The 24080-nt window shown below is 35.2% G+C and overlaps 3 protein-coding genes across 4 annotated transcripts; 2 read left to right on the top strand and 1 right to left on the bottom strand.

The window, feature by feature from the left end:
• Positions 1-1034: 1034 nt before the first annotated feature.
• tmem176 (transmembrane protein 176) lies at positions 1035-5814 on the bottom strand. Of its 2 annotated transcripts, XM_046870167.1 has the most exons (8): positions 5668-5773; positions 4272-4335; positions 3966-4104; positions 3675-3785; positions 3478-3534; positions 2614-2760; positions 2398-2514; positions 1035-1690 (listed from the first exon to the last, which is right to left on the bottom strand). In XM_046870167.1, the coding sequence occupies exons 3-8, from the start codon at positions 4089-4091 to the stop codon at positions 1679-1681; spliced, it is 570 nt and encodes a 189-aa protein (XP_046726123.1). In that variant the 5' UTR covers positions 4092-4104; positions 4272-4335; positions 5668-5773; the 3' UTR covers positions 1035-1678. The 2 variants fall into 2 exon arrangements, with proteins under 2 accessions (XP_046726123.1, XP_046726115.1); XM_046870159.1 differs by lacking the exon at positions 4272-4335 and having other exon boundaries at positions 5668-5814.
• A 43-nt stretch (positions 5815-5857) lies between these two features.
• Positions 5858-12885, top strand: si:dkey-9i23.16 (uncharacterized protein LOC571915 homolog). The gene is made up of 6 exons (XM_046870178.1): positions 5858-6006; positions 9039-9113; positions 11618-11728; positions 11936-11992; positions 12243-12395; positions 12523-12885. Exons 2-6 carry the CDS (start codon positions 9039-9041, stop codon positions 12628-12630), a joined length of 504 nt encoding a protein of 167 aa, XP_046726134.1. The 5' UTR covers positions 5858-6006; the 3' UTR covers positions 12631-12885.
• A 2214-nt stretch (positions 12886-15099) lies between these two features.
• Positions 15100-23223, top strand: vps37c (VPS37C subunit of ESCRT-I). Its single transcript, XM_046869997.1, has 5 exons — positions 15100-15853; positions 16554-16662; positions 17518-17689; positions 19758-19840; positions 20789-23223. The coding sequence occupies exons 2-5, from the start codon at positions 16570-16572 to the stop codon at positions 21425-21427; spliced, it is 987 nt and encodes a 328-aa protein (XP_046725953.1). The 5' UTR covers positions 15100-15853; positions 16554-16569; the 3' UTR covers positions 21428-23223.
• The last annotated feature ends 857 nt before the right edge of the window (positions 23224-24080 follow it).

Genomic DNA, 24080 nt, shown 5'->3' with positions numbered 1-24080 from the left:
TGATTTTTGCATTTCTGGATTTTTTGACTGAACTGAAACCTTTGTTTCTTGGTATTTTTTTCCCCCAATTCCATGTTTGCTCTTGCTTTGAAAATGCTGTTCAATTCAGCTAAGATTAAGTGTAGCAACCTTACAGTCTCATCATCAATCCAGAGCGGAAGATGAATCTTCCAGGGTTTCACAAGGCTCATCGCTTGGGTAAGCTGTAAGCAAACTTAATACACGTCAATGTGCTTATGAAGGGCAAAGTTCTGCTTTTTCTTTTTCCTTTTTTGGTTTGCATATAGACAGTATTCTTGCTAATTAAAATTTAATTTGTCATGTACATAACCATACATAGACATGCGGTGAAATGCTTATGATAAATGATCCATAACAATGGATCATTCTGTTTTGTTATGATACATAACAAAACAGAGGAATACAGTAATCCTCTGTTTATCGCAGTGGTTACGTTCCAAAACCGCCAGCGATTAATAAAAAACCGCGATAAACGGACACAACCCCCAAAACGCTATTTTACATATACAGTACTGTACTGTATTAACATTTTACTTCATTTTATAATTAATAATTATAATTATATAATAATAAAAATATATTATAATCTATGAGAGACCGGGAAAATCAGAGAAACAAATTATACAAATGCAATTCCACGCGAGATTTGAACCGCGATAAAGCGGGGGATTATCGTTTTTTTTTAAATAGAACATAATTGCAGTATAATTAAAAATAAAGTGCTGTTAATTATCATTATGTAACTAAAACAAAATTCACCAATTTTTACAGAACACAGTGTTGACAACCTGTTTTACTAAATGAACTAAAAACCAGGAAACCCACCCACTGCCCTGAATCTGATCAGATAAATTAATCAATTTCTATCATGTTTGACCACCAAATTACAAAATCCACATAATCTCAAACAAAAGTTTAATCAATCCCAAAACTACTGAATCTGATTAATAGAACTGATTTGCCCAGATTTTGTGGATGAACAGACAGGATGAATTATGAAAAACACATGCCTATATAATTATAGACTTTTTTATTTGTAATATATAGACAACATATTACATTGTAAATGCATTATATGAAACTCCCTATGACATTTTCCTTTCTGAAATTCCCATACAAAGACAAATCAATACATTTTAGGAAAGACAAACAACTCAAAACAGGTGTGCTAACAAGTGTTAGCCAATATCTGAATGTACGCATTTTTTTTTTCTTGATTTGGCGAACTGTACAGACATTGTGCTCGGTTTCCTGTTACAGTGAGTATTTCTGTTGCTATGAGAGAGAAATTCATCGGGGACTTAAAGAAGAATTTTGGAAGGTTAAAGGCCACCAGCTGCAAGAGTGGACACAACAAAGCTTGAACTGTACATTCAAGAAAAAAAGCTAAACAGACCAGAACTCTGCATGCAGCTGAAATGTACTCTTCTAGAACACAGTTTGAATGCAACTCTTAATACAAAATATTTACTGACTGTAGCTTACTGTATAAGATGTTACATTTCCAATGCATCAAAATAATACTGTCCATTATACAATACAATAGATCTAAAATAAATGAGCCTGTGTATTATAGGAATATGTAAAAAATAAAGGTGTGTGGTGACTGGTTGTTTGGAATCCAGAGCCATCTTTTTTTTTCGTTCACAGGACATCCTTATTTCATAAACTTGAGAAAAAAGGAGAAAGAAAGACAGCTTTAGACAGTGCATCAATAAAGGGCTATATATATCAGTTTGCACAAATCTGGTTTTATCTGGTTAAACCATGGGTGTGATAAATGAATTACACATGGAGCTGTAATAAACTTTCTAGTGACTGTAGTACTCTGCAGGGAACAGCTGGAAACCACTAAAACAGCCATGCAGTCAAATAACAATGCAATCAAAGGAAACTGATGATGAAGAAACCTTTGTTTATGCCTCAGATTTAGACCACATTTGCCAACGTGACTTTCATTTTTCCAGATGTTTGTTAAAGGTGGTTAAAGCAACTGTGATGTGAGCTAGAGTTGTAACCAGTGCATAATAGCTTCTTCTTAAAACTTGTTTAATGTGGTTACGAGGAATTTTTTTTTATATATAAAAATTGCCTAAAAGCAGCCAAATCTAGCAAAAAAAAATCACAAAGTTTGCACACTTTTTGCTTTGGTTCTGCTAAAGTTTTTAGTCTTATAACTCAAAAAGTGAATTATTTAGATGTTTTTGAGCAGAGGACATACTTTGGAACAATCAGTAGGTTGTAGGTTATAGATTGACCAGTGAATGCACCTTGGAACAACTTGTACCAACTGTGCAGCAATACTGGTTTAACCCTTTATGATGAAAATTAAACAGGGCAGGAGTTAAACTAAACATTTTCATGTATTTCTCTTACCAGGTAGTTGTAAGAACTGTTCTTTTCTTTGTACAGAATACATGCGAAAGCAGAGGAGATGACAGCCTGCACCATGCTGAGGAATAGGAGAATTGACTTCACTTCTAAGCTGACTCTCTAAGAAAAAAAAAAGGGGGAAAAGTCAGTTTAACATGCATTACGATATAGAAAACTGAGATGTATGGAATCAGAGTAGCACAAAAGTCTTTGTCATACCGTGGAGTAATATAAATCATCACAGGTAGTTGATGGGTTAAACTTGCAAGTACTTTGTGGGTTCCTTATTATATCAACACTGTAAAGAATTATGGCAATGACTGAGATGACTGCAGCCAACGCTGTGAATGCCATGCATGCAAAAACCTAGAGGTGGTAAACAAACAAATATCATAAGAAATTCAATGCAATAAAATTTCCTTCTTGAACATCACTATTTATTTTCTCCTTTTTAATGAAAAATTTATGAAGTCTCTTGCAACTTTCACTTTTTGTTTGTTGTTGGACATTTTACATTTAGCAGTCTTTGCTCCTTCAACAGCACACTGTTGCCTCGTTTTAACATTGCTTTGGATAAATAATTATAAAACACAATGGAGCATGGTATGTGAAAATTAACGAACAAATATTTGGTGTGATATGTTCCAATGCAAAGCATGTCCCAGTGTGATTTACACCTCTTATACCACAATTTCATACACCTTTATTTCTTTACAGTTAATCTTTTGGAACAGCCATGAAATGGGCAATTTCCTGTTATAACTTGCTCGAAACAGTTTTTCCCTCACCAATCTCATCCTGTTTTTTTCTCCTTTTTTAAACTTAAAACAGTGAAAATAGTTTCTTGCAAAAGCATGAAGGTCCCTATCCTTTCGTCTCTAATTAAACAAGATAAATGCAGATCATATGCCATACAAGCCCCTGCATAATAACTGTTACTATTAAAAACTAATTTTGTTTTTATAAAAGTAGAATGTCAAATTTATAAATATAATATATAATAAAATGTTATTAAATATATTTGTATTTATACAATTTACAATTATGAATAGCAAAATACATCTTACACCAACTGAAACTTACCGAATAAATGCTGTCATGTTTATCCATTACAAGAGCAATAGCACCAGCAATGAGAAACTGAAAAGAAACAATTAATGACATTGATTTTAATGTACACCAATCTTTACCTACTGACAACAAAACTTCTGTGATGCAGATCTGTTTCCATTCTGACAGCATGTGATAATGTTGAGGTAGGAATAAAAACAATATCTCACAGATATGCCGCTCCACCACGGCACGCCAAACGTAACAACCTCTGTTATTTTGGCAGAGAGCAGTGGCACTGAATAAGAGATGATCAGAAATCCAAGCATGACCTGGGAAATCTAGAAGTGGGGTTGTTTGATCAAGTAAAGTGGGATATTAAGTAGAACTTATAATGAGAACACTTAGAGAGATCATGAGTCATTTATATTTCTTTTCATGGACTGTATTTCATGAGTTAAACCTGTCAGCATCTTATGTATAACAGAAAAAAACTGAACATCATTGGACAGTAGTCTTACCCCTATTGATTTGAGGTCTCCTTTCTTTATGCTCTTCTTCAGTGCCTCCTGTTTGTCTGTTAATTTATTAACATTCTGATCTGAGGCTACACTGACAGTCAAGTCACTCGCCACTGTTAATGCCATTCTTGGTCAGTGCCTAGACAGTCAAGAAAAAGAGAAGTATTTAACTTAATAAACTATAATTTATTATAATTATTATTTCTAAAAGCTTTAATCATACAGATTAAAGATGCAATCAATTCCACTTTAGTTGAAACTACAGTATATTAAATGCTAGGAAATGGGGTAATGTCGCTGGCTTACATATTCTCCCTGTGTCTGTGTGTGTTTAAAAACAAAAGAGTCACAGGTCTCCTCTTTCCAGTGACTGCCAAAAAAAAAAAAAATGCCGGTAGGTGAATTGGTTTCTCTAAGTATAAAAGAGTGCCCTGTAATGGACTGGCAATTTATCCATGTTGATTCAGATCCTTAGTCCAATGTTTATTGAATGGTCTCCTTTGAGACCCTGACCAAGATAAAGCACACTACCTAAAGATGCATGCATGAATGGATGAATTGTTTTAAGTTTATTAACGCTTTATCGTCACACACATTACATCTGGATACTAAAGTGTAATTTCCTTGTAAAAGTATTCTTCATCTAAATAGCCTCAGGAATACATTTATAAACAATGTAGTTTTATAGATAATAATATATCCGCAACCTTACAGGGGCAGAAGCTTGGTTATCACAGAATTTATATCATGTTTAACGTGGGGTGATGGTAAAAAAATTATAATAACATGTTAAACTATCACAACAGTAAACATTTTGGCTACAAAAGATTTTAAATTTGGGTTGTTTTTTTTTAATAACTCAAACTAAAATGGAACCTACTCTAGACGTGAATGTCTACAGGGTGGCGGTCATGCATGCAACATTAAGCATTAAGCAACATTAAGCAACATTAACATTAACATTGGGGAAATTTTAAGAAATTTCCCCACTGGGGGACGAATAAAAGTAAATCTTATCTTAACATTGATTGCAGTTTTGATGAATGGAGAATTATTGGCATTTTTATGTGTTAAGCTGGTGTAAGGTATACAGTGAGGTGTGTCAACAAGCTACTAATTCATGGCTCTTGGCATTTTAAATAAATGTAAGAACAATAGCAATAATAATAATAATAATAATAATAATAATAATAATAATAATAATAATGATAATAATAATAATAATAAACAGATGATGAAGAAGAAGAAGATATACATCACAAAATATACATATCCCTATTTAGACTTTTTATGGTTTAAATGTTTTGATTTATCATTATTATTATTATTATTATTATTATTATTATTATTATTAATAATAATAATAATAATAATAATAATAATCATTGAGGCTTTTATAACAGAATTAGCAAACTCACTATTACTTATTTTAGATCACATCCAATTTTAGTTAAGAATCTGTTAGCCAACTTTCAAACGAAGACCATGTCCACACTAACCTTAGTGTACTACTGATACCTACAATGAGAGAGTTAGTATGTTGTTTGAAATGCAGCCAACTTAAACAATGTCAGTGCTCCAGCATCGCTCAGACACCGAAACGACACCACAAACTATCTGTTTCTAACAATGTAACAATTGTGAACTCAAAAACATTAGGAATTTATATTGTATTAATATCAATGCTCTATTAGTCACCTACCTAAAGGGTTGAGATCTTAAGACTTCTCCAAACTCTCACCAATACACTGTCGAGAGAGCAAAAAAATAAACCCGAGAGAAACTTGATGAAACACACACACAGTCACACACACACACACACACACACACACACACACACACTACGTCCCGCCCGTTTCTGCCTGTTTCTTAGAAAGAAATGTGGTCTCTCTCTCCAGAAGCCCCCTCCATCTCTCCCTCCCAAGTGGACTAATACTTGCGCACTTTATTTTCTGTGCTCCTCGAAATCACCACCACTCCAGCACTCCGTTTTCTCCTGCTGAATAAAGTGATTACTGAGTCACCAAATCCTGCTGTCAAAGTAAGTCCATGATTTTGAATAGACCTTATCAGACAATCTGATGTGCTTCTCATTTAAAGTCATTTGTTGTAAGTCTATAGTGTATATACTGAGTAGAAGAGCACTTTAAACATTCATAGCATTTTCAATCATTTCTTTGTAAAATACTAATGGATTGTTTTGGAGACATCGTTTTGTGTGTGTGTGTGTGTGTGTGTGTGTGTGTGTGCGTGTGTGTGTGTCTGGGGGGTGGGGATGGGGTGTTTAGGGGCTCAGGGGTGTTACTGGCCCTTGAACAGCTGGGGAGAGCGTTGCCAGATTGTTCAAAAAATATATCCAACTGCATGGGATGCAGTAATGTAGTGCTGTAGGGAGTTTAGCAAACAGCATCATTTAATAGTTATTATTCTATATTATTGCTTAATTATAAATGCCATTTACAAAAATATAAGTTAGTACTAGTTACTGATATTCAGTCAGGGGGTTTGGATCCAAAGTCCAAAAAATTGTGCCTGTAACAAATAAACCCTTTCATGTATAAATGACATTAAGGTATTGAAGGTATACAAATTAATAATATGGCAATTTTTAATTATAGCTGACACTTCAACTGTATTTAGAAGTTGTATTAGAGGTATGATGTTGCCAAACAAATCCCAATCAATGTTCAAGAAATGTGGTCCAAATAAAACAGCAAAGGGTCAGGGACATAGGCAAACAGCGATATCATAGCAAAATCCAAAATCACAAAAAAGAAGTAGAGCAAAGTCAAAACCAGAATAGTAAAACAAAAGAATCAGTTCTTGATGACATGTGTACAACATGGATTCCTTACTATAATTTGAGGTTTTGCTTGTATTCAGGTGTGTGATTAGAAATGTTTGTATGTTTGTATGGGAAGTATGGTCCATGGCAGCCATATTTGTATACTGGGGTGTGTAATGGAAAACAGAGCTTCTGTTTGATTCCAGCATTGACCTGAAAGACTTTGTATGATTCTTGCTGTACCCTGAAGAGGAGTGCTGGTGACAAGTTAAAAAGAGTGGAACAAATCATATACATCACTTTTTTTGATTAATCATTTGTAAAATGTCCACTTGTCAACTTTTCAATACCTATGAACAAAAGCATAAAAAAAAAGCTCTAAAAAAATCAACTGTAAACTGTGATGACATCCTGTCAAATAGTCAATATAATGTATATATGATTATACATGTAAGTTATATGGCACATGAGAGAAGCACTATTTACTTACAAAATGGCTGAAAGTGGTAAAAACAAAAAATTTCAACATTCTTAAAAATACTGGCAACACTAACTTGTGAGCCCACCCCATATTTTGGTGTTGTACTCGAGTTCATTGTACACCTTTTTTTTTTTTTTTTTTTTGCTGTTCATTTGTTGTGTTTGTTGTCCATGAGCCAAATACCCGACAATTCTTGTGAACATGATTATGCATTTTCTGAAAATGACAGTATGAAGCTATGTATTATGAAAAGTGTATTATAGAGTAATAATAGTGTAAATCCTACATCTCTCCAAACACACTTTTGGATTGCATTCCACAATGTTAAAACCTGAACATGTGGTTTTCATTAAAGCTCCCTGTCCTTCTTTCTCACAGTGTATCTTTTCTTCTTAGGATTGATTCCAGTATCCTTTCACTTCCTGTGCAGGAATCTCCAGTGAAAGAATAAATAGACTTCAGTTGCTTGATAAAACAGTAGTTAATATTCTTGCCATTCTTTCTGGAGTTCACTGCAGAATAGTACTTGTAGTCCAAAAGTTTGAAAGCTTAAGTTGTAGAATTTTTAAGACACTGCATCATTATAAATGTCAGATGTGGCCCCTGCAGTATTCATTTCCCCCTGTAAAAAGAATTTGTTCCAGTATTTTTTCCCTTTACAAACCACTCATGCACAAACCACTTTTAATACGTTCATTCTGGTCAACAAGGATGCCAATCTATTATGCAAGGACTAACACATGACAGACCACAATGCATTCCAACAATACAATAAAGCAGAGTGTGGTTATCACCCTGAAGTGCATTATTTCTTTATAGCTGCACAGTGTGATGTTCTGCTTATTATGCACTGGTTTGCCAATGATTTCAATGTTTAATTTGTTAATGAAGAACATTGCACACATTTTAATGTTTTATAGTTAGACGTAATGTTGTAGAACATTTGAGAGACAGTTTACTGTCATTACTTTTTTATAGCCATGATAAACAGTCAGTCGTTCTCCAGCCTAAAGAGTAGACCCTAAACTAACTTTATCTGGGTTACATGTACAAGTGTAAATGTTTTTGTCCTGAAGATTTTATCCTGTTTGGAATCTTTCCCAAAAAAAAAAGGCCACACACCAATGTGTGTAATGTGTGTATTTACTGAAAACCTTATGTATATAACTATAAAAAAATGTGAAATATTAGAAATGTCATGCCCTGGCCTACATTAATGTACACAAAAATAATTTCATAATGTTTTTAAATATACAGTCTGTGACAGTCTGTGAGTATATATATATATATATATATATATATATATATATATATATATATATATATATATACACACACATATAATTCAACCCTGCAGGCTCATTTTGTACTTGTACAGATGTTTGTTTTCATTATATCAGTCAGTTTCCTGCCTCCATTCTCCATTCTGATGTTTTCTTGTAAACATTTGCTTGAACTGTATCAGCATATTTTTATTTATTAGTTGCTAAATGTCTACCTGTACACTAATTTCCTCATTTTCTAAAAATGTTTTTCACTTTACAGCTTTTTGAATAAACATTTAAGCAGACCTTGGCCCCAATGTTGTTTGGCAACAGGAAAGGATCCAAGGTCTATTTGTTAATAACACTACAGAACTGACATTTTTACAAGCACGTAAAGCAGAATTTTCTAAATCACATCTGAGTACAGTCTGTATCATTTAGATGATCTGCCAATATTGTAATTATTTTAAGAATTGTATGTATTTTAGATATTGCTGTTTTGGTAAAATAATTATTGACATTTATATTTAATTTCTCTTAAGATGACAGAGACACAGATTGAACCCCCATGCAAACTGCATCGTCTGTTCAGGATCTATGATTCAGAGGTTGTAGCGGTGAGTGATTGAGTTAACCAACCAAAGAAACAAACAACCAACCAACCAAACAAACAATCAAACAAACAAACACTACTATGGGTGTAACGTTACACAAAATTCACGGTTCAGTATGTACCTCGGTTTTTAAGCCACAATTTGGTACAATTAGTGGGAAGAAATGCAAAACATAAAATTGCGTGTTGTCTTTTATTAACTAAGTTTATCATTAATAACATTTGTGAACATCAACAGTTTACATTTTCAAAACAATTTTAAATAAAAACTCTGCTTGGTTAAATAACATATGAAATCTGAAATAAATCGATTTAAATAAAATGTAATAAATGGAAAAATTTTATTAAATACTTTACATTTGTTAGACCCCATTTGGGTAAAACAGATGTGTATGTAAGTGTGTGTGTGTGTTTTACATTTAATATGATTAAGATATGATCTACTTAACTTCTTCTTTCGGCTGCTCCCGTTGGGGGTCACCACAGTGGATCATACGTCTCCATGATACTCTGTCCTCTTCTACCTGCATGTCTTCCCTCACCACATCTATAAACCTTCTTCTTGGTCTTCCTCTTTTCCTCATTCCTGGTGGCTCCATCCTCAGCATTTTCCTACTGATATACCCCATGTCCCTCCTCTGCACATGTCCAAACCTTCTCAGTCCGGGTCTCTCTCACTTTGTCTCCAAAACAACCTACATGCGCTGTCCCTCTAATAAACTCATTTCTAATTGTCTTCATCGTCGTCACTCCCAATAAAAAACCTCAACATCTTCGGCTCCACCTCCTGTCTTTTACTCCCTCCATCTCATCAACACACTCTCCTCACTAGTCAACACATTTCCATCTGCAGCCTTTATTGCTCTAACTTGCAGCACATAATTCCCAGCTCGGTCCCTCTGCCTGGCCAATCAGTACAAATCCTTTTCTTCTTACTTTGTGTCCAACTTCTCATACAGCTCCTCATATGCCTTTTCATTAGCTTTTGCCACATCCCTCTTCACCTGCTGCAGCATCTCCATGTACTCCTGCATACTTTTCTCATCACTCTGTCGATCCCAATTCTGTTTTGCCAACCTCTTTCTCCTTATGCTCTCCTGTGCTTCCTCATTCCTCATTCCTCTTTGTCTTCCTTTCTATTTCCAGATGTCACACCAAGTACCTTTCTACCTGTCTCCCTTATCACTTCTGCAGTAGTTGTCCAATCATCCACCGCAGTCTCCATCCTTCAGTTTCCACCATCTTATTCTTTTGTCAGTCTTTACTCTCCTCTTCTTCTTCACCTCTAAACCATCCTAAAGACCACCATCCGATGCTGTCTGGCTACACTCTCCCCAGCCAACTCCTTACAGTCTCCAATCTCCTTCAGGTTGCATCTCCTATATAAAACATAGTCCACCTGCGTGCACCTTCCTCCATTCTTATACGTCACCCTATAATCCTCCTTCTTCTTAAAATAAGTCTTCACCACTGCCATTTCCATCCTTTTAGCAAAATCACCCACCATTTGCCCTTACATTATCTCCTTAAAGCCATACCTTCCCATCACCTCCTCATAACCTCTGTTCCCTTCACCCACATGCCCATTAAAGTCTGCCCTAATCACCAATCGTTCATTCCTAGGTACACTCTCCACCAATGCATCTAACTCACTCCAATATTTTTCCTTCTCCTCATTTATGGAGCATAAGCACTGATGACATTTATCACCTGTTGGCTATTGATGCCTGTGGCGGTCGTTGGTAACCTGGGCCTCGACCGATCCGATATTAAATTTAGGTTTGTGATACGCATGTTTGATTTGGCACATATTTTTTAAGATGGATGCCCTTCCTACTGAGACCCTCCCAATTTATCCGAGATTGGGACCCGCACTAAGAGGTGCACTGGCTACTACTTTACTGTTCTACTTATTTCATCATACTAGAACAAATGTCTTTATTCCTTCCACCTTTTATTCATTCACTCCCTCGATGTGTGGAATTGTCAGGAATTTCTCCTTTTAAGAGAAATTCTTGAAGCTGGACATAAAAATGCTAAGTTCCTAGTTAGCGGCAAATGCTATACATTGTTGTGTATGGGTAAAAATTTTATAATGATATATTAATATATAATAATATATATAATAATAAAAATGCACTCTAAATGCTTAATACGCTCCTGAGGGAACTCAGATTTTATCTCAGATGATCCGCACGTAAAAATGATTGCATTCAGTAAAAAAAACGTGTACCGTTACACCCCTACTATCTACACAAACAAACAACCACTATATATCTATCTATCTATCTAAATGTATGTATATTAGGTACATATGTATTTTTACTTTGCCTTTGGTTGTATATACTAGTGAAGTTACATCCAGTCCAAACTAAAATCAACGTTCCATGGATGTTGCTCTTTCTTTCAAGAACATGTAAATTTGTTATTACTCGTGAATCAGTAGGTTAGTCTTAAATGGTCAATGTTCCATTTTTTCATTGACATATGGTACTTTGTCTCTTACAGGTAATGACAATATTACTTGGAGTGTTCCAAGCACTACTGGGACTTCCAACTTACTACTTGAGCATCAACATACATACATTATACATGTGTCCGGTTTTTGTCGGGGCAGTAGTAAGATTTTTTTTCTTTTAAGTCTCCTTTTTCACTATTTGTAAAATATTCATATTTATTGCCTGCATGTTAATCACTCAAAAGAATTCACCACTTGTTTGCGTACTATAAACTTCTATCAACCTTAAACATGAAACCAATCTAACAGGGCACAAGTGATTTAAATGTGCAAACTTTCTCTAATGATTCTATTATGTCTCTGTGCAGTATGTAGCTGGAGGATCTATGGCAATGGCATGTGAAAGAAATCCTAGCAGGAAGATGGCAAGTTTTTTTTGTTTGCTTGCTTGTTTGTTATTCATCTAAGGTTTAAAATCAGATATTGATGAAATATGTAGCTAGGGTAGAAATAGTACCTACTCTACTGTAGCTATTCTACTATACTCTAGGTGTAGCTAACTGCAAACTAAAAGGAGAAACTAATGAAAGAGTACAAGTGACAAAGGACACTTTTGTAGCATCTTTTTAAAGCTACAATCCTTGCAACTGTTTTTATTTTTCATTTTCTTGCTAGGTGAAGAACTGTTTGTATGCCAGTGCTTTTGGGCTGTTGATGGGGTTGTGTGCCATTGCTGTTTATGGCTATGCAGTCAATGACTTTAAGTCTATTGAAATCTGCGAAGTGAAAAGGTCTCTCTTTGATGATTGTCCACAACATGGAGTCGTTGTGAGTTTTTGTGAATTTTTGCCTCCAGTGACTGTTCTTATTTCAATTTGCCACTACATTACACAAAGCTTATAATGCCTGTATGTTTCTAAAATCTACAAATGCTTTAAAATTTCTTCCCCTACAGGAATATTTCAAATCAATCTCAGCACTGCTTTTGATCTATGATATGGGAGCGATTACTCTTCAAGGTCTGCTTTTATTTTCAGCAATGAAAGCTTTGAAAGCAAAATGAAAAGAAAAACATGGTTATAATGCACCACAATAATAACAGATATACTGGAATAACTGATAAATTCAAAAGAAATGTGATGTATAACTCACTGTTTGTTTATATACTCTTTTATGTTATACTTCTTTTGTAATGAAAAAATGGTGTGTGACGAAAAATGTTATGTGGAGACTGCACAAACTTTACACATAGGTTGCATTTGATTATATCAATTCTAATTATAGAAATTATATATATTAAAGTTTGTTTTTAAATCAAGTTTTTGCTTTTTAATACTAATGTTTCTAAGCTAGATAGTTAAGACATTTTGTATTGGCTTATCAATATTTACAGTATTGTACATTGTGTTCAGGTTTTATGAGTGATTGAAATGACAGATCCTGCTTTAGCCATTTGGAAGTCAAGTCAAATAAAATATTTATTATAAAACAAAATAATATAATACAATATAATATAATAACACAGAAGCTCTGCACAATATCTACATAAAGTGCATTGACTTTATCGCTGTGTCAGATAAGTGACAGTACAAGCAGAACAAAAAAAAGATAACATGAATAAGATACTAAATGCACATAGGATCTTGAATTAAGGATTAGTTGTAACAGAAAGTTGTGAAATGGTCAACATTGAATTAAAATTAAAATAATAAATACAGCATGCCTTCTTTAAGTCTGCAGTAGTAACATGGCAAAACTGAAAAGAAAAATTATTTGAATTATATATATATATATATATATATATATATATATATATATATATATATATATATATATATATATATATATATATATATATATATATAAAATTGTCCAGTCACGATCACTGCATTATCTGGTCACTTTAATGGGAACACCTATACTCCTGTATGCAATATATCCATCCAGACAATCATATGGCAACAGCACAATGCAATACATTTTACATGTACGGGTCAAAAGCTTCAGTTCACATCAAACACTGAAATGTAGAATAATGTAATTTTTTATGATTTTGTCTATTTCCAACATCATGGTGTGGAAACAAAAGAAATTCCATTGAACTGCAGTTTAGCAGGCAGAAAGGTCTCGCTAATTTTGAGTAAAATGTCTAGAATCTATTTCTTATTCAGCAACAAAACTTTTTGGCATTATTCAGCATGGTGCACATTCTGAGATACAAGTTACTAAGAGTAAACTCTAGAAACTGTTGTGTATAACAATAAAAAACATGAGCAGTATCTGAAACACCAGCTAATTTTCATTTTGGATGTAGACATTATCTGGAGCTCTTGACCTGTTTCTGCAGGATTTTATAGCATTGCACTGCAGTCACATGATTAGATGATTGGATAATTGCATACAGATTATATTATATTATATTATATTATATTATATTATATTATATTATATTATATTATAAGTGGCCTGTTGGTTTACATCACTTTATAAGGCAATATATGTCAATGTATTTTTATAAACCTTTTAAATCACATTTTTTAAGAACAATTTTTAAGAATTACTGTTTATTCTGTATTCAAAACCAAAAATTTATATTTTACATGTGCATTCAAATCTTGGTTTAGTAGGATGTTCTTGATAAGTGAAATTTTGTTTACATATTTACCAAGTTTTTAAAATATTCTAAATATATAATTTGTTGGGTTTTTTTTGTGTTTGTTTTTTTCACAAATAAACCATGCTCCATTTGTTGGTTTTGTTTCGTGCCTTACATCCATGAAATTTTACATGTAGATAATTTTGGTGTAGTAGGATATATTTTCGATAAGTATTGATTAGTGATCATTTTTACATATTTAACCAATTTATAAACATTTACCACACACACACACACACACAAACTTATATATATATATATGCCAAGCATCTCTCGGGGAACTCCTTTAAGACTGTTGGAAGACCATTTCAGGTGACTACCTCTTGAAGCTCATCAAGAGAATGCCAAGAGTGTGCAAAGCAGTAATCAAAGCAAAAGGTGGCTACTTTGAAGAACCTAGAATATGACATTTTTTAGTTGTTTCACACTTTTTTGTTATGTATATAATTCCATATATAATTCCACATGTGTTAATTCATAGTTTTGATGCCTTCAGTGTGAATCTACAATTTTCATAGTCATGAAAATAAAGAAAACTCTTTGAATGAGAAGGTGTGTCCAAACTTTTGGTCTGTACTGTATATATATATATATATATATATATATATATATATATATATATATATATATATATATATATATATATATAAATAAAACATGGTCTATCCTTTTTTTATGTAGTGTACAAAACTTTTTTTTTACCGGTTAGTTTTGCTGTGTTCTCACCGTAAACAACAGTATAAATGTTTTTGGTTTTTTTTTTTTTAAAGAGTTGAAAAAACAATAATGCAGAACGACATTTCCGAATGAAATAAGCCACTGTGTTGCGCCTCCCCGCTGCCACGAGGCGAATGGAACATTCCTGTCACTTTGGGGTTTCCCATGAGTCAGCTGAACAACAGACGATACCACTAGCGACCAATAGTTAGTTACAAATTTAATGTCAACATTAGCGTTTTGTGAAATGTACCATATTATATGCTTAACTAGTGAAAATTGCAACTAAAATACGACTTTTATTTAAATATATATATTTTTTCTTTAAATTAGTTATGAAATTCAACCCGTGTTGCGTACTATTTGCACCCCCTTTGACAGAATTGAGAGTGGATTAATCCAAAATATGGCGGCGGTATCTGTCAGCAAGAAGTGAAACTTTCGCTGAAGCGAGTGAATTATTTCCTATAAAATTCAGCGTTTCCTGGATGTTGTCGTCGATCCGACGTTTGTGTCGTTTTACTAGAAACGGGACTTTCGTGTACTTTTCGCGTGGTCGTCTTTCCTACGAGTTGATATCCTTCTACATTTGCTCCATTGGCTGCTAGCTGACTAGCTGACTGAAAGGCTCTGCTCGATACAAAAAAAACAAAAAAACAGGAAAGTGCCGTTCAGGCAGACATAAACATCAGGGGATAACAACCGGCTTTGGTACATATGGTACATATTCCTGCCTGATTTGATCCGACGGCCAAATGCGCCTGAAACATTTACACACAACGTATGTTTATTAGTTTTATTTACATCTCAAGGGCAGCGCTTCCGTTTTTATTTTACGTCACAAGATTCCGATTCAAGACGGATGTTTGTCGATGTGCTCACTAAACCAACGAATTTGATTTGCTAGCACCTTGTAAGTATTTGTCTCCTCCCCACATACACACAAACACATACACACACACAAACAAAATAATCTGTAACATTAACTCGGTCAACATTCGATACAGGTATTGTTGTCCTTATAGTTAATTCATCCATGTGCCTGATAGCCAGGGGGTAAAACAGGATTGAGGAGATTAATTAGACAACATTAACATAAAACAACATGATGCAGCTTCAACTTTATTAATCTCTTTTGGGGAACTGAAAGTGCTCCACCAATAGAATCATAATAAAAAGTGATAAACAAGACAAATAAATACAAATGTGGTTGTAGTTGTGTCATTATGGCAAGAATAGAGAAAGAATTGGAATAGGTAAAGTAAATAGACAGATCTTTACAATTAAACCAAAGATAAACTGTGCTAAATACTTTAATAGTAGTGCAGAAGATTATCCATGACATGTAGAAAGACAATCTGACAGCCACTATTATGTTTGAGTAACTATCCAAACAACCATGGCAATATATGGGGTTATTGTCCAAGTGTGTCTGATAATATATGATAATAATCAGTAATGTCTGAATGCAGGGGCCTGGTAAAAGATGGGAAAAATCTAGTACAGGACTATGTTTAGTCTGTTATTAAGAGTAGTAATTTCTGTGACTCTGATAACACGAAAATGTGAAATAATTATTAGAATCTCCTTTTTTCTGCAATTCTGATTTACAGCTGTACTGGCAAATCAATGGAGAAGCTTCAGGATCTCGGACAATCCGAGTTACAGGATCTGCTGGATAACTCGGAGCGGGTTGAGTCGATGGCACTGGAGTCTGATGAGGTGAGAGTCTATAGGTTTCAGGTTTCGTAATCTTCCCTGATGTGTACACAATTTGATTGCATTATAGTGGTATAGCTGCCTGTTTCAGCTTCTAGATTTTAAGCTTCTGGTTGTTGGTTCCAATACCAGTCGTGATAGAAATGTAGAAAAATGTTAATTGTAAAGACTGCTTTTAGTGTACATTTCCATCAAAAATCTTTTGACAATGCCAGTGAAGGTGATTACTCACGCATAACCATGGTTTCATTTTCTTTCATTTAATTCCCATAAATGTACAAAAATAGAATATTGTTTTGGTAAATCAAGTGGAAAAAGCAGATCAAAAGGAATTTGCTCATCCGTGTACATCCTACATTTGCATGCTGGGTATCAGTACAGTAACTAGTATTCATTAGTTTGACAGTGTGTGTGATTGCTTACTCTCCCACAGAATTTCAGATTTCTGTGGCTGAACAAATATGAAAAAACTAACCATGTTTTTTAAGGATTCATAATTGTGCAAATGTTCTCTTCACTAATTAACAATTACACTTTGCTTAGTTTTAAGCTCCACCATGTGATTGTAACTGCTGTCTCTCAGTTAGATCGATAACACTTTGCAGGTTTGGGCATATCCAGCTAATCCAGTATCTGCTATCATTTTCACAGAATGCACAAACTGTAACACAGTGATCACAAAACAAACATCGTATGCCACAACATATCGGTAGACTAAGGTGTCCTGAAATAATGCACTAAGATCAAGAATTTGTAATTGCTAAATTGACAGACTAGCTCAATTCTTTCTCTCAATTCTGAAATGTACAGTCTCTGCCCAAGAAAATGACCATTCACACTTTCTCTCTTTATACATAGATCCAGAACATTCAACTGGAAAGGGAAATGGCTCTGGCTTCCAACCGCAGCCTGGCTGAACAGAACCTTGACATGAAACCGCAACTGGACAGAGATAGAGAACGGCTGGTAGCAAAATATAATGCATTGGATGAAGTGAGAAAGAGATACAAACAGCACTGCGCACTCAGAGGTAAACACCAGACATGCTGGAAAATACTAAATGTAAAGTGTAAATAAGAGAATACATAAAGAGGTGTTGTAAAGTCTGGGCACATGTCAAAGAAATCGGTTAGTCGTTCATTTTTGACTGTTAGTCATGTTAGATTATGGGATGCAGTATCAGTGATAAAGCTTCCTATACGTAACAGATTGCCAGCAGTGTACAGACTGATTTATAAACATATTTCAGGATCTCCAGTTTAATCTTAAACTGAGGTTATTCTCATATTGTGTGGAGATTCACATGCTCTCTCTTTGCTCATGCTTTTTTCTCTCCAGAATCTGCTCACTTCCAAAAAAACAAAAAAAACCCATGAATTGACTTCTCTAAATTACCCCCAGTGGGTATATGGTGTGGGTGTATGCATCATTTGCATATGGACATGGTATAAACCAGAGAAGCTATAAACCAAAGAAAGTCTTAACTGATCTCCTTTTGATGTGCTGCTTATATATTTGATTGTCTGTGGCCCAAACCTCCAGTTTGTATACTTATTAAAATTGCTCATTCTTTTTGTGGACGTAAAATACAGAGTACTTGGTAGGAGTCAACGCTAAAGAAAGAATATCTTCTTTTGTTAAAGCTCTTGTCTATGTAGGAGGGTAAGAAATTACTGTGCCTCTCTAGAGCTAACACTTATACTAAAATTAGGTGGTGTTGGCTTGTGATTGTGTTATGAGGTTTCTCCTTATTGTGTTGTACTGTGAATGTAATTCAAGGGAATTCTATTTGAATACTAAAATTAACCACACAGTCATGATGATACAAAGATAACACGGTATCAGTTGTCTTGAGCAGTACATCGTTAGATTAAAAAAAGCAGATCAGATTATACTTATTGTATTATTTTTTTTTTTAAGTGGGCTAATTTGGCTTTGTGAAGTACAAAAACATCAGTTTGGTTAGTCAGAACCAATCATAGATGTTTTGCAGTGTGGGTGATTTTCTTATAGTGTCATCTGTTTGGTTTTCCACCAGTCCAGCATGTTGCTCAGCAAGACTGTCCTGTTTGTTCTCTTTAGTTACACAGACCTTATTTTTACCCCATTGTGTTCTTACTGATGTCATCTGCTTCTGTAAGTCATGTAGAATGCGACTTTTTTAGTGACCTCATTGAGAACACAAGCTCTTTGTGTGCTTATATGATTTTCCCCCTTTTTTGCTAAATCAGAGACAATTGTAAGTATTAAGCAGAAGTACTTATTCAGTACTCGGAAGCGCTGCGCAACCAAATTTATGGGCTTTATTCTCGTCAAATGTTTTCAGATGTATTAGTTCTGCATATGAAACTTATTTAATTGTGAATGGTATAAATGAACTATTATACCCACACCAACCACTTTATTCGAGATGCTGACATTTTGTATACAAAAACATTCATAATGCGAAGCTCCCATTTTACCCAAAACTGCTCTTTTACATCAGTAATTGCAGAGATTGTTAATGTGCTTTAAACTTATCGCAATGTTAAAGGAGCAAGTTTGAGAAAACTTGCCCTCTGGGACATTATTTTGCTGGAGTTAGCCATTAATAGATGGGTAAATAGTAGGCCGAAAGGGGTGCACATGGTTAGTGACACTCAAATAGACTCTGACATTGAAGTGGTATATTTTATTTATATTAAGGGGCTCAGGAAACAAGTACCCAAGACTCAGTTTTGGGGATTCTCAATCACAGTGTGTTTTTTGTGGGACTGTTAACAAATGGTTCAATTGTTATTTGCCTGGTTATTGTGATTGTGAAGGGGAATCTATAGGGTCTTTCGGACTAGGATTGAATGCTGCTGCTCTATTTACTGTATTGGTTTTGTGTCACTGTGGTTTATATGCTATACCACACACTGCCATGCCAAAGAAGTCCCTTTTGAGCAGACTTAAAGAAGCAGTTTGCTATTCGCAAAGTATTTCGCAACTGCAGTTAAGATGTTCTAAGTTATCTGTTATAGTAATCACTCTATTCCTGACCCTTCTTTCTCTCTTTTCATCGGACACCCATTTATTTATTTATTTATTTATATTTATTATATTTTTTTTTTCAGATGAGATTATGGGTCAGGTGTCCCCAGAGGGGTTGTTGTCTCGTCTACAGGTAGAGGGCGCCAACACAGAGGCAGAGTCAGAGGTGAGCGGTGATTTAAATATGTGTAACTTTTATAAAAAAAATATCTTTGCCTGTATATATAAACAGATCTGTTCCATGCGCCTTAGTTCCTTGCTTAGCTGCCGGAATAGACTCCATGCACAATTGCTTCCGTGTGTTGTCTCCGACACCTCAGTTACTGCAACACCGGAAACCATTTCCGCTATTGGCAATTACTATGTAAAATCAGAGCAGGAAGGAAGGGATGACATATTGCATTCACTGTTTACAGGAGCATTTCTGGATTAACGTGAATGACCTTAATCTTCTTGTAAACCAGTCAGCTGTCACACCCAACATTTAAGAAAGAAATGGTTTTAAATCAATATATATAAATATGTGCTAAGTTTGAATTAGTAGATTCCAGGTGTTCAATTGAATAATTGAATAATTGAATAATTTAATTTAATAGGTTTAATTGTGTAATTTGTGTAAATCTTTATAGTTATTTATGGCAGTGATTCTCCTATTCGATTTATCAATGGTTTAGAGCGCCATCTAGTGACAGGTTTGACGTTAATTCAAAACTGTCATTTATTTTCCTGTGTTCAGGGAAACCAAGAAATAGTGATTGCTCCATGCAAGCAGCAGCGGTAACAATGACTCTCTTTAATCGCCATGTATCTCTGTTATCTTTAACTTTAAAACAACATCGCTTTTTCACCCAAAACCATTCAACCTGCTGGCAAACTAACTTCTTGTCTTCAGAGTTGTGTAAGAGAAGAGAGTTTGTCTGACTGTTAAAACACCAAGGCTGTTTTGAGGACAGTATATTTTTTGTATATTTTGTATAAAATTACACACACAATCAACTTTATAAAACTTAATTCAAAGTTATGTAAAGTCGCTGGCTGACATTCTACTGGAAGTATATAAGCTCAGTTTGCTGCAAGCAAGTTTTGTCTCAATCTCACACTTGCTCTCTTGCAGGTTCTAGCTGATGAGTTTCTAGAGGGTTCCTTGTCACTAGACTCCTTCCTTGAGCGCTTCCACTCTCTCCGCTGCCTTGCTCACAGAAGACGTGTGTACGTTGAGAAGCTGCAAGAGATTCTGCGGCAGAAAAACCAAGTAGCCGGGGAGTCTGGTGTGACATCAGAGCCGTGCTCCAATCCGGAGGCCGGCTTGGTGGCACCGTGGCAACAGCAGCAACCCCAGCAACAGCCACAGCAGAAACCCAGTGTGAGCGCCAACCCGCCCAACTGTGCTCTGCCGTACGCTCCATATCCTGTTTCTTCTCCTAGCCAGCCCTGTTCGGCCCCTACGGCTGCCCCCTCCAACCCCTCTGGTGCTTTTCAGCCCTACTCAAACCAGGCCACAGCTTTTACTCCATCCTCAGGCTACCCCGCTGCCCGGCCTGTCTTTGCCCAATCTACATGCCCGTATCCCACCCAACCTGCATTTCCAGCTCCTCCTTTTGGGCAATTTGGCCCTAGTAATGCACCCTACCCCAGCCAATACCCTTATGGAGGTTATAGTTACCCCATGGGCTCCCATGTTCCTCCTACTCAGTCCCCTACAGCTAGGCCACTTTATAGGCCAGGGTTTGGTGTATCTCAGCCGTACTCCTGAACCACAGTGTGTCACCCCTCACCATTCCTCTTTCTCTTTTTCTTCTTCTCTCTGTGTCTCTTAATCCCCCCTCTCTGTTCTGTCTCTTTCCTTCCTTCTTACCGTACCTTTTGCCTCCAACTGACACTGAGATTTGTGGTTTGCATACCCCCCAAATGTTCTCTTCCTGTTTGAGGCTTGCACAAAATGTTTGACATTGGGTTACAATATGTTTTTGCCCCACTTGACGCCTCTGTGAAAAACTTGCTCCAAAAACCCGTCAGAGACAAAATGGACGTGAGTCAACTTTGGAATGGGTTCGATTTCTGGCTGTTCTAGCATGTTTCCGGATCTGAGATATCAAAATATTGAGTGTGTTGATTGAATTTGCCAATATGTTTTAATTTAATTCAATGGAATTGTGTTGCTGTTTGGCCACATATGGCTATGATTCATAATTCAAAAGCATATCTTTTTATTGAACTAGTAATGAGAAACATCAAACTACTCAACCATAAGAATAATTAATCACCTGGCTGATTTATGGTTTGTGTAGCCGCTTATTTTATTTTTTTTCCCAGAAAGTAACACCACTACCATTCACCGAAGACACAATCTACTTTACAAACTGTCTACATGTTTAACCCCACATTTTCAGGCACTTTTATTTGGGTGGATTGTTTCAATCCTGAATCATATTTTCTGCACCGTGTTACAAGGGTTCTGTGTTCAATGCAACAGTGCATCTGTTCTTTCACTCCCCTATATGTGTCTTACTTTTTTGGTCCCTCACTTTTCTTAACCCTTTCTTTTTTTTCTTTTTGTTCACACATCACTTTTATGTTTCATGTACAGCTTGTTGACAGAGAACACTGAGAATCACCTGATGGGACTGTTGAAATACTCTACTGAGGACTGTGTGCTTTGTATAAACGGATAATAATAATAATGGTAAATAAAGAAATAAAAAAACTAGGGGAATATAATATAAACATATCTTTATCGGCTATAGCTCAGTATATGGTGTGGCATTTAAGGCAGAGGGAACAATAACACAGTGAGCAATGAGAAGAAGTTTGGCTGCATAACATCCTTTGGAGTTTACATACAGCATTCGGGAACTAGTTTGACACTGTTTTAAAATGTGGATTTATGCCTTTTAAGCCCATATTTGTCAGTTAAAGTGGTTTCTAAGGGCTTAATAAATTCAGTCATAAATGTTAATTACTGGAAAAGGTCTGATTTATTTGATGTATGTAAATGAAGGCTGTATGTATTCATGAAGGTTTATGTAGTTCCCTACAGTAACCCCACCGTTCGGAGTGTGTATCTTCTATGTGTTGACTGGTAGAATGACCATTTTGAATCACATTTGCACTCCACAATAGCTTCTGTCCCTATAGTGAAAGGGCCTGAGGGTGAGCCTGCGAACCGTCAGCTTTGGAATAGATGCTCGGGGGTAAACTTTTGGGTTTTATTTTATTGATCATTATTTTTAACTTGTAAGCAATCAAAAAAACCTAGAGGCATCCCCAATCAAACCTCGGGAGGCTTTATTGAAATAATTAACTCAGTAATTAAGACTCAGGTTCGGAGCAAAACCCTGTCATCTATGGCCCGTCCTCAGGACCTGAAATGAGGGCGAAAGCTGGCATGAAGTAAAGGAAGGGAAATGGGGTGTTTATTTAGTCGCACACTGTGATGTGCAGCATTAGAGGAAAGGCATTATGTGGGATTGATGGTAATGACTGTAGCCTGTTAAGTGTATTTTTATTTCCTTTGGTGTGGATATTAAACACTGAAGTTGATCTATGAAATCTGCATGTCGTCTATGTTTTCTGCATTATCATCATGCCTGAACCTCTATTTCCTGGAAAGCGAGATAGATTAGAAACTTATTTATATATATATAATTTGTTTTTGTTTTTTTTCTTTTTTAAATAATTAGGCTGAGCAAAACAGGCAGTCTTGACTCACTTTCCAAATGCATTTAAATACAGTTAAAACTGAATCATAATCGAGCCTTGAGGAGGTGTTCTGGGGGATTTTTGTTTGGCAAACCAGAATTTACGGGCTTTTTAACACCGCTACGGCATGGTAAACCAACAGAGCGAAGCTTGACAAAGACTGAAAGAGTGAAGGAGGGGAAAGAGGCGATAATGAAAAAGTGTAAACGAAAAAAGAAGAAATGAGCAATAGTAGGATGAAAGAAAAAAATGAGCGACTGGGTATTAGGTTCTTGCATCATTTGCATTCTGAGTTTCACCTTAAATTGCGATCTGTTGTCAATACAATTAGGCCTTACTTGAGCTTGCTAATTAAACATTTCTAATATTTCTATGAATCATCTTCTTCTACTTCAAAAAAATTATACACTGGTCACAAAAATAATAATTAGAATACTGTTTTATTATCTTAATAAAATAATGTAAAAGATAAAATACATCTTTGTTGAATGTTTTTCAATTCAGTTTAGTCCTCAACATTAATACTCTGGCCTCATATTAAAAAACTTCCGTATTATCACTCATCTACAGGACATAAGGAAAATGTTTACGCTTGTCATCTTGTTTTTACGCTGTAGTGCTTTGTGCGTTGGCTTTCACGAAAAACAGTGTGTATAAAAATGAACACATAAAATTACTCATGACACTACATTGCTGTTTCTCATCCT

The sequence above is a fragment of the Silurus meridionalis genome, chromosome 2, assembly GCF_014805685.1.
Source record: "Silurus meridionalis isolate SWU-2019-XX chromosome 2, ASM1480568v1, whole genome shotgun sequence".
Lineage (NCBI taxonomy): Eukaryota > Metazoa > Chordata > Actinopteri > Siluriformes > Siluridae > Silurus > Silurus meridionalis.
The sequence above is the reverse complement of the archived record's forward strand: the minus strand, read 5'-3'. Positions and strand labels throughout refer to the sequence as shown.

Coding starts and splice junctions, on each gene's coding strand:
- tmem176 (XM_046870159.1), bottom strand. CDS start 4,091: ATGGCATTAACAGTGGCGAGTGACTTGACTGTCAGTGTAGCCTCAGAT. Junction 3,786..3,965: donor GAGACCTCAAATCAATAGGG/GTAAGACTACTG, acceptor CCCCACTTCTAG/ATTTCCCAGGTCATGCTTGG. Junction 2,761..3,477: donor AACATGACAGCATTTATTCG/GTAAGTTTCAGT, acceptor TACCACCTCTAG/GTTTTTGCATGCATGGCATT.
- vps37c (XM_046869997.1), top strand. CDS start 16,570: ATGGAGAAGCTTCAGGATCTCGGACAATCCGAGTTACAGGATCTGCTG. Junction 16,663..17,517: donor TGGCACTGGAGTCTGATGAG/GTGAGAGTCTAT, acceptor CTTTATACATAG/ATCCAGAACATTCAACTGGA. Junction 19,841..20,788: donor ACACAGAGGCAGAGTCAGAG/GTGAGCGGTGAT, acceptor GCTCTCTTGCAG/GTTCTAGCTGATGAGTTTCT.
- si:dkey-9i23.16 (XM_046870178.1), top strand. CDS start 9,039: ATGACAGAGACACAGATTGAACCCCCATGCAAACTGCATCGTCTGTTC. Junction 11,729..11,935: donor CGGTTTTTGTCGGGGCAGTA/GTAAGATTTTTT, acceptor GTCTCTGTGCAG/TATGTAGCTGGAGGATCTAT. Junction 12,396..12,522: donor GTCCACAACATGGAGTCGTT/GTGAGTTTTTGT, acceptor CTTCCCCTACAG/GAATATTTCAAATCAATCTC.